We start from the raw sequence: 9,261 nt of genomic DNA, 5'->3' as shown, positions 1-9,261 counted from the left end.
AAGGTCATTAAGATAAGATGGGGCCTGATTATTTAAGACCTTGTATGTGAGGAGCAGGATTTTGAATTCTGGATTTAACAGGAAGCCAAAACAGGAGAAATCTGCTCTCTCTTTCTAGTCCCTGTCAGGAGTTCATGTTTGTTGAACAGCTGAGTGTGGACCTGTGTCTTACCTGTGCAGCACACCTGTCTGTCTAACAGGAGGTGGGCAGGGCTGAACCCTCATGCTGTTTCAGAAACTTTTTTTAGAGGATGAAAATATTTCAAATATTTCTCAACTCTGGACTGACCAGAAGTCCGGTGTTGCCTCCACCCAACACACACGCGCGCAACAAATACACACTCAGAGTAAACTTCCTTAAACTTGCTCCACTTCCTCTCGCTCGCCTCTCGGACTTCCTCCTCTACTTAAGCTCCGCCCGCCCGCCTCGCGCTGAGATAGAGATCCGCTGTCCCTCTCGCACGCACACACTCACACACACCGACACAGGGAGCGGGACTGAGCGGAGCTGCGCGCCCGGACAGGAGCACTGATGACCGGTGAGTCCCTGAGCTTTACCCGCTCCGAGCTCCGGATCAGCTGAGAGTGCGTGTGAGTGTGTGTTTGTGTGTGTGCGTGTGTGTGTTTCCTCCTTCTGTCAAAACTTTAGCGGGTTATTGATTCCGGCTTTAATTCCCGTCAGCTGATCGATTTTTCTCCTGCAGCGGATCGATAACCCGTGTGTGTGTGTGTGTGTGTGTGTGTGTGCGCGCGCGCGCTGATGTTTGGAGGAAACTGGAGATGGAGTGCGACCACTCCCTGTGTGTGTGTGCGTGTGCGTGTCACTTCTTGTTTTGAACTTGGTGTAGCGTTAAAGATTCTCAGAAACAATAACGATCAGTGCTGATCGATACCTGAACAGCTGGTTCTGCTAAACTCTTGTTTATGTTGAAATGACTGAACTCAAAGTTTGTCCCTGTGAGAGTGTCACAGCAGTGTACACGCACTATACCTGAGTAACGACTGACTTACTGCAGCACACTCGCAGTGTGCCTGCTGCTGACATGCCCACGATCACAGTGTGAAGCATCATCTTATTCAGATTATTATGGATTATCAGGGGAACAGTACCTGTACTAATGTTACCTGCACAGGCTAGTTTTGTCTGTGAGGAGCAGATCAGAGTTTAGGATGTTTATTGAACTGAACACATCAGTGATCTGCTGACACAACAAGCCAAGAAAACATCTTTACGCACTGAGCCCGGCAACACAGACTGTACACAAAAGATGGACATAGGCCTCTGACGTCATGCATCAGGGTTTTGTTTTTTTTAAATTTCACATTCTGAGTTTTTAGTTATTTTTGTAGCAGGAAGTGACCATATTTGGACAAAAGGGTAGCATGCTAAGTTATCAGCTAATGCTAGCTCACTTGGTTATCAGACTGCAGAGGAGTGACACTCACACACACACACACATCCAAGCCTGGTGGTGAAGGCGAGACTTTCACATGTGAGTCAAACGTCTGTAGTTTGGTCTGAGCTGGCGTGCTGGGCGGCGCTCATCTTGCTTTTTGCGGTTTTAGCTTGAATCTTCTCACAGTCTTGGATGAGTGACGTGTTGTTTGGTGCTCGGTTGTCCCAAACCGGGTCTGCTGCCTCCGGTGCTTTAAGTCTGCTGATATTTTTGGTTGTTTTAGCCCCGATTTGGTTTAATCCCAGTCATCATTAACCTGTAGATGTCTGACCGTCCATCTCAGAGACTAATTTCCACGTCTGAGGTTCATGAGGTTCAAGTATCTGCAGAGAAACACTAATGTAACACAGCCCTAATGTAGAGTTCAGGCTATAATTCTTCAGTTTGAATTTTCATGACATCGAAGCTGCAGCAGGAACTCGGGTGTTGTCACCTAAACTACAAAAGTGTGAGACGGTAAAGTCACTGCGAGAAAGTCACAAAAATCTGTGTCAATGCTGGAAAAACACGACTAATCTTGTCCACGACGACGTCACGCAGAGCATCGGCAGCTGCACTCAGATGTGAAACAGAAACATCACAGTCAGCTAGCCGAGGCACCCCGGGACTGAGACAGGAAGTCAGAGGGCGGCGGTGTCAGTGCGGCGAAGCTCGTGACCCGGGCCCACCTCTGACCCACCTCTCTGCTGTTTGGTCATTGATGTGGTTTGATCCTGGGATTGGTGTGATGTTGGTCTGTTTGATGTTCTGGGCTCGTGTGGGTTAATCCCTGTGCTGCTGGTGCGTTCAGGTGTTTCGTGGACACGTGTTTTCACCTGGTCTGGACATGTTACAGCCGCCGTAGTCCCGCTCGGCGCTGCCTGTCGTTGTGTGTTTGGGGCAGCGATGTTGATGCTTGCTGGGATATTTCTGGGTGGTGCAGGTTCGGTTGAGGTCCAGGATTCGGTGCAGTTTGTTATTTCTGAGCCTGGGGTGCAAATAAGACTGAAAGCGGACAGTTTGGACATGCCGGCTTCGGGGAACACTTTTCCTTCATACCAGCTGCTGCTGGATGAAGAGAATGGCGGGCAAACCCTTCCCGTTTCGGTTTCATCACAGACGGTTCCTCTTTGGCAGTCGGAGCGTCTGTCAGGGCGAGGACGAACTGTGCACCGCCCCCTTCTCCCCCGATGGAGGGGCGCTCACGGTGAGACTCGATGGCCTGTAACGTTTCTCTGGTATTCTGTGTTTGTGCTGTCAGTGTGGTTTGGTTCAGTATCCCGGGGAGTTCGACTGCTCTCTGGAGTTTCTGTCCCCAGTTTGGTGAAATTTTCTCCACTGCTGTAAATGTGTGTTTGCAGCCCAACAGCCTCTGCTGGTGGAAGTTTGTTCTTCAGCCTTTTAGTCCCAGTGCTGTAAAAATATAAGAGTAATAAAGAGTAAATAAGCTGAGAGATGAGTGCGAACAGAATAATCATCACCGACTGCTGCAGCTGTAACAACAGCAGTGTGTGTGTGGGAGGCTACAGCGACGCCCCCCAGGATCCAGAGGCAGACAGAGATGGATCATCCACGGCCCCCCCAAGATTAACGAGGACTTGAGTCCACACGCCTCTGCGACGACTCCAGCAGCAGGAGGAGGAAGGAGGAGCGCGCACTGCTAAGGGGTCACATCAGTGCAAACCCAGATCCGGATCTCAGGGCTCCAGGTGCCCAAGAACCGCCCACTACCCAGCAGAGCCCCACCCCCCGACACAGGTCGAAGCCACCCCAGGCCACACCGGAAAATCCAGCCACGCACCCGAGAACCACCAAGTACCCACAGCCCAGTTATCAGATGATGATGGTCTATAAAGAACATAAAGATAAAACAATTTAAGGCTGCAGCTGAGAGATGAGTCCTGCAGAGACGTTCGTCTGCTGACTGATGGCACGCAGCAGGAAAACCAGCACTTTAGTTTCTCTGGATGTTTCTGTGGCTGCTGTGTTTTTACGGTGAGGGCGGCGTGGAGCGGAGACACTGTGGTAGCAGCTGTTTGACCTGCACGCCAGCGTTCGCTTGCTTCATAACGGCAAGGACACATTTTTGTACTCTGCCCCGTTTGCTTCAAGTTCCCCTTTTTTGTCCTGGATGTGTCACAATCTGCTGCTGCTGCTGTGAGAGGTCCTGTGCAGCAGGTGTGTTTGCCACAGGGGGTTTCTCATTTTTGAAAGTCAGAAAAAGCCCACAGAGCCGCGAGGACTTCTGTAAAAGCGGCAGCTCCAGTTTTAGAGACGTTCCCGGCTGTGGGAAGGCTCAGTTCCTCTGCGGCTCAGGAAGCTCGCTCTGAACCAGCAGAAGAAAATAAAAATACAAGAAAAGAAGACAGCTGACGAGACGAAACCAAAGCTCTTTGTTACTTCCTGAAACACAGACACCCGAAGCCAGAACACTCATAAAAGAGACGGCGGCCGCTGGTCACCGTCACCACAGAGAAATGTTTCCCATTAGAGCCGGACGCCAGAGCCCAGCTGTTACTCTGAGGCTGGCAGCGAACAGCACCACAGTTTTCCATAACGTGAAGTCTCACACTCAAACAAATGTAAAGAAGTCGAGTGGACATGGAGCCGCTGCGTGTTTCAGAGCTCTGTGTCAGTGCCCGATACACGAGCTGAGCTCAGCACGCAGCGAGCCTCTGCCTGACACCAGCCTGCAGTTTGCACTTCCTGTTCCCTCGTCTGGAAGCCCTTTTTCTGATCCGAGGTCTCTCGTCAAGAACGTCAGACGCTTCCACAGCAGGGGACAGGCTAGCAGGTGGAGACGTGAGACTACAGGAGGTGGGCGGAGCTTTAGAGGTGATGACAGTGAAGTCATGTGACTGTTTGCAGCCCTGCAGTGTTTGTTTACAAAAATCATAAAGGTGCATCCTCTTTATCTAGCTGAACATGTAGCTATGACTTCTGTCAACAGGAAACAGGATTTATGGACACATGTAAATAGAGTTTATGCACCGCTAACGAGCATGAAAGTGAATCTGAGCTGTGAGCAGCTCTGTGAGGATCTCCAGGCTTCCTGAGAATCACTCAAAGCTCTTCTTTGGATGTTTCTGCCTGTGTTCTGTTCTCTGTCAGGATCAGTCAGAGAGACTTTATTTACTGTAAGGGGCAATTAAGATAGATGCCCTGCCCACCGTACATACAAAACACAAACATCACATTGGGGAGACCGGTCAGGCTAGGTAGCACTGGCCGGTCGACCAATGAGCAGCGACCCGGAACCGAAACAATGGAAAATGCACAAAACGAGGAAAGACGAGGAGAACAAAGACTGAACTCCAACAGGGAGATCGGTTTGAGAACAGAAAAAAACACAGCTGATGATAACCAGATGTTTCCAGATGTTCCTGCTGGTGGATCAGACTTTGTAATTCAGTTTATCAAAGATCTCGGCAACACTGACGACCTGCAGCTGGACCCACGACAGCCACGCTTCACTGGGACGTCCTCACTGGGACGTCTCTGATGAGGCTTCAGTGAGCAGTAGACCATCAGCCTGAAGGTCTCTCAGCTCCTGTGTCACTCGGAATCAGTTTGTTGGTGCAAAAATCCTGTTTGTATGTCAAACTGTGTTTGTGTGACAGGCTGCTGGTAACAAAATTAAGTTGTGTGTGTGGACACAACGCTGGTCGTGCTTTATTGGGTCACAGCTCAGAGTTGCGGGTGAACTCTGTGGTCAGGTGCGAGGACCGGACTGGAGTGAAAAAGCAGCCGATGTCCAAAGAAAGAAACCGTTGCTCATGTACATTTCAAACATTGTGCGGCTGCTTGGAAGGAAAAGGTAAAAAACAAATGGGGGGGGAGGCTCAAGACTTTTGATAAAGCTGGGTGTGGCTTCTGTGGGTCTCCACTTACTGAGCGTGCACCATGTCCTGCTCCAACCTTTGTTACCCAAAGCTGAGACGGTGACGTCCAGAATGTCTCCACAGGTGCAGTCCACCAACGGGTGACATCACAGAGGCTCCTCCCTTTCCCCCGATTGGCTGCGGGCAGAAGCGTGAGGCTTTTCGCCGCCAGCTCAGCATCTCGTGTCTCTAACGGGTTTCTTACTGATTAACTGTCTCCAAAAATAAAAGAGCAGATTCACACTTTAATCACACAGTTCCAGGAAGGCAGCGTTTACACGGCCGGCTGCAGGTCACCGCGCTCTGTTCTGCTTCCTCTTTTTGTCCTCGCAGTGTGACTCTGTTCCCCTCGCGTCTGCTTTCAGGCCGAGCCGCTTGGCGTTAGGACGAGCAGAGCTAAAGCTGCTGTGTTTTCACCTAGTGGACATTAGAGGAAGTGCAGCGTGATGCAGTTTTCTGTCTGTGAAAGCACGATGATGATAGCGATGGTGTTGCCGTACGTGAGCTTGACGTGTTGAAATGAGCGCCACACCTCTGCGCTCACGCAGCCTGCAGTGGAGTTCCTGCTATATTTCAACATGAAACCACAGCGGCGTGTTCCTGCTGAGGGCTTCCTTTTTTCTGAAGCTGCGAGCGTTACAACAGGACGCCGTTACAACACTCCAACAGCCGGGTGTGCTCCACCGGCGTCCTCAGCAGTAGAAGTGTGTCACTGCGTCATTTCTCTCAGACGTCAGACATGAACTGTCTGATAAACACATTGGCGAGCTGCGGCGGTCCCGTGACACCCCCATCCCCACCCTGACCACCCTAACACAGTCCCGCAGCTTCCTGTTGAAATAACGGTGAAAACTGACTCTCCTACAGCAGCTTTGCATGACTCACTGCTTTAAATAATCCTTCTTTGTCTTTAAAACAAGCTGCTTTGCTCTTTAGGCCCCGCCTTCCTCTCTGCCGGTTGGGTGACTTCTGGAGGCCAGCTGATGAGCGACGCAGGCGTGCACAGATGTCTGGGCTCATGGCGTTTGAGTACATACGGTCTGTGCCAATATATTAGGTACACCTTTTCTTCAGAGCTGCTTCGATTCTTCGCAGCTCAGATTCAAGGCGGGGCCGGAAACATTCCTCAGAGGTTCTGGTCCATGTTGACATGACATCATCATGACATCATCAAACAGCTGCTGCAGATGTCTGAATGTCGCAGCAGAAATTCAGAGGAGAGGTTTGCTCAACAACCAATCACAGGTCGTCTTGGCCGTGTCTCTGTGTCTGAATGAGTCGAGTTGCTGCCATGCGATTGGCTGATTGAATAACATTGTTAATGACCAGCTGAACAGTACCTCGCCATCAGCGCTCAGTTTTCCTTCAGATGTGTACATGTTCTTGTGGCGCTACAGGGGTCAAAGGTCACAGCTCTGCGCTTGTGTCGATGTGAGCGAGAGAAGAATAAGCAGGAAAAGCGTGAGATCAGAGGTTAAGGCTTCCAGCAGCAGTGAGCTCAGCCGACCTCCACCCATACGGAGCGAGGGGAGGGTGGGGTTGGCGTCCCCAGAGTCTGGGCTGAGCCTCGCTCTCCGCCCACACATCTGGAGAGCGTCTGCAGACCGCCTGTGGTCAGCGCTGTCGGTCCTCGAGTGTGCGAAGTCAGACTACGAAACTGAAACTTTCACTGATAGAAAAACCACAGAGAGGCTGAAACGCCTCAAACGACTGCGAGCAGCTGTGTTTTCATCCAGATTAGACGCACAGCTGGAGACGGCGTGCTTCACTCCTCTGCTGGTGTACAACTGTTATTACTGAATGACAGTAGCCACAAAACACGACCTAAAAGCTGCAGAAACAGACGACGGCACACAGGCCGAACACGCCTCAGACCGGCAGCCCGTCTCATTATTGCTAGAATCACGTTTAAGATGATAATAAAACAATGAAATGTTACGTTTCGGTTTTTTGCTGCTCGTCATGGACACGCTGAGGTCATCATGCACTGCTTTCCTTTTCTTCTTCGTTGGTGGTGCTGCTGTTTTTCCTCATAGACCATTTTTGGAGTTTGTGTCCAGAAATCAGAAGTTCAGACTCGATCAGGAGGATGAGACTGTGGAGTGAATGTGGGTCTGGACTGTGGGGAGGAAGAACTCCCTGTTAACAGGAAGGGATTCCGGCACAGTGAGGATCAGGCAGGGGGCGTGTGGTTGGCAGTCCTGGGTGATCTCTGATCTGATGCTCTAAAACCATCGAAGGCCTCAGCCACACAGACCTGGACACTCGTTCTACTGAGCAGTCGCTGCTTTTAAACCGGTCTGCAGGCATGTGTGTGAGGGGGGTCAAATATATGGGCCGGGGCCTAAAAGAGGCCCGCCAAAGGGTCCAGTGCACGTTACACAGTTACACACTGTGACTCGCCCACGGTGTGTAACTGTGTGTTCTCCTTCTTTCTAGCGTTTTCATGTCTTCCTTTATTCCATCCATCCACCGTTTCGTTGGCCTGCCACGGGGTCGCTGACCTCCGGGCTCAAGCCTCATTGCTGTTTTTTCCACTGAGCTGTCGTCGGAGCGTAATACGTGTCCGCACCACCGTAGCCGTGCCTCGCACATTTTTTTCCGTGATTGGTGCGATGCCGAGCCGCTTTCTGACGTCTTCATTCATGACTTGGTCCCAACGCGTGAGGCCTAGACACCACCTGAGCATTCGCATTTCCATCGTGTGCAGGGCCTGTTTGTGTGTGGCGGTGGCTGGCCAACACTCCGATCCATACAGGGCAACTGGGCGGACCACAGTCTCGTAAATCTTGAGATGGTCTGGCATTCCACGGTCGCTTAGCCCACCAGTCACTTGACGCCACTTCGTCCATGCGGCATTGACCCTTGCTCGCACGTCCTGAAGGATATCCCGTCGACACTGATCATCGATCACAAGTACTTGAATTGATCAGCCTTCTTCAGGTCTTCCCCGTCGATGTTAATGGTGCCATCAGTTTGGGGGCCAGCTTCCACGTACTCGGTCTTCTTGCTGTTGAGTCTCAAACCACGATCAGCCAGGCGCGACTTCCATTGCTGCGTGTGCTGTTGCAGCTCACTTCTAGATGGATCCGCTAGGAATACGTCGTCACACTGTGTTCAGCGTGTGAGATTTTGTTTTTATGGGTTAATAGAGGCTAGTTTTACTGATCAGACGTGTGTGTGTGTGTGTGTGTGTGTGTGTGTGTGTGTGTGTGTGTGTGCAGGATAACATCTCTGCTTTGTTTGGAGACCGTTTCCTTCTGCAGCCATCATTTCCATAAACACAAATACTGACCGGGACAAACCGCCCTCCTCTCTCTCTGCAGGCAGATGATGGGACGTCACGTGTTCCTGAACAAACTGTGTTAACCGAAGGAAAACCGAGGAGTCTCTGACCGCGGAGCAGCACCAACTAGCCAATCAGAATCTCTGAAGGTAAAAAAAACAGATCATGTGGATCTGCAGTGTGCACACATCAACATGAGCCTAATAGAAGACAAAAAGGAAAGAGTAAAGATACGATCTCACCACAGAAAGATAAACAATAACCTGAAGGAGGAAAGAATGATGCAAGACAGAATAACCAAGGTGACCAAAGGTTTCCCACAGGGGACAACAACCTCTGAGTGGGCAGAAAAGACCGCAAAGAAAAACAACCACAAAGAGACAAAACATGAAAGAATAAAGACACCAGGTCACTGTGAACGAGCCAATCACAACCTAAAGAAGGTGAAAAGAGTCTGTTTATTCTTCGTGTGTGAGAAAAGATGAGGTAACCTCAGCCAGCGGAGCTGCAGGTTGTTTCCTATCAGGTCAGCTGTTTTTTCTGTGGTCTGATGATAGCACAAACTCACATTTGTGTCCTCTGCAGGTCACCGAGGGGCCAGAGGTCAGAGGTCATCATGCAGACTATAAAGTGTGTGGTTGTGGGTGACGGTGCTGTG

General features: G+C 50.7%; 1 protein-coding gene across 2 annotated transcripts in view; it reads left to right on the top strand.

Moving 5' to 3' along the window:
- The first annotated feature begins 412 nt into the window (after positions 1-412).
- The window catches only part of rhogb (ras homolog family member Gb), a 12,014-nt gene continuing 3,165 nt past the window's right edge, over positions 413-9,261 (top strand). Inside the window, exons 1-3 of one of the 2 annotated variants that reach the window (XM_082548277.1) lie at positions 413-539; positions 8,644-8,752; positions 9,189-9,261. The exon at positions 9,189-9,261 is cut by the window's right edge and continues 87 nt beyond it. In XM_082548277.1, the coding sequence (XP_082404403.1) occupies positions 9,220-9,261 (42 nt within the window). In that variant the 5' untranslated portion in view covers positions 413-539; positions 8,644-8,752; positions 9,189-9,219. Of the gene's footprint in view, positions 540-5,413; positions 5,514-8,643; positions 8,753-9,188 lie in introns of those variants that run through there. The other variant, XM_082548278.1, reaches the window with a different exon arrangement.

The sequence above is a fragment of the Aulonocara stuartgranti genome (assembly GCF_965226115.1).
Source record: "Aulonocara stuartgranti genome assembly, chromosome: 10".
Lineage (NCBI taxonomy): Eukaryota > Metazoa > Chordata > Actinopteri > Cichliformes > Cichlidae > Aulonocara > Aulonocara stuartgranti.
The sequence above is the reverse complement of the archived record's forward strand: the minus strand, read 5'-3'. Positions and strand labels throughout refer to the sequence as shown.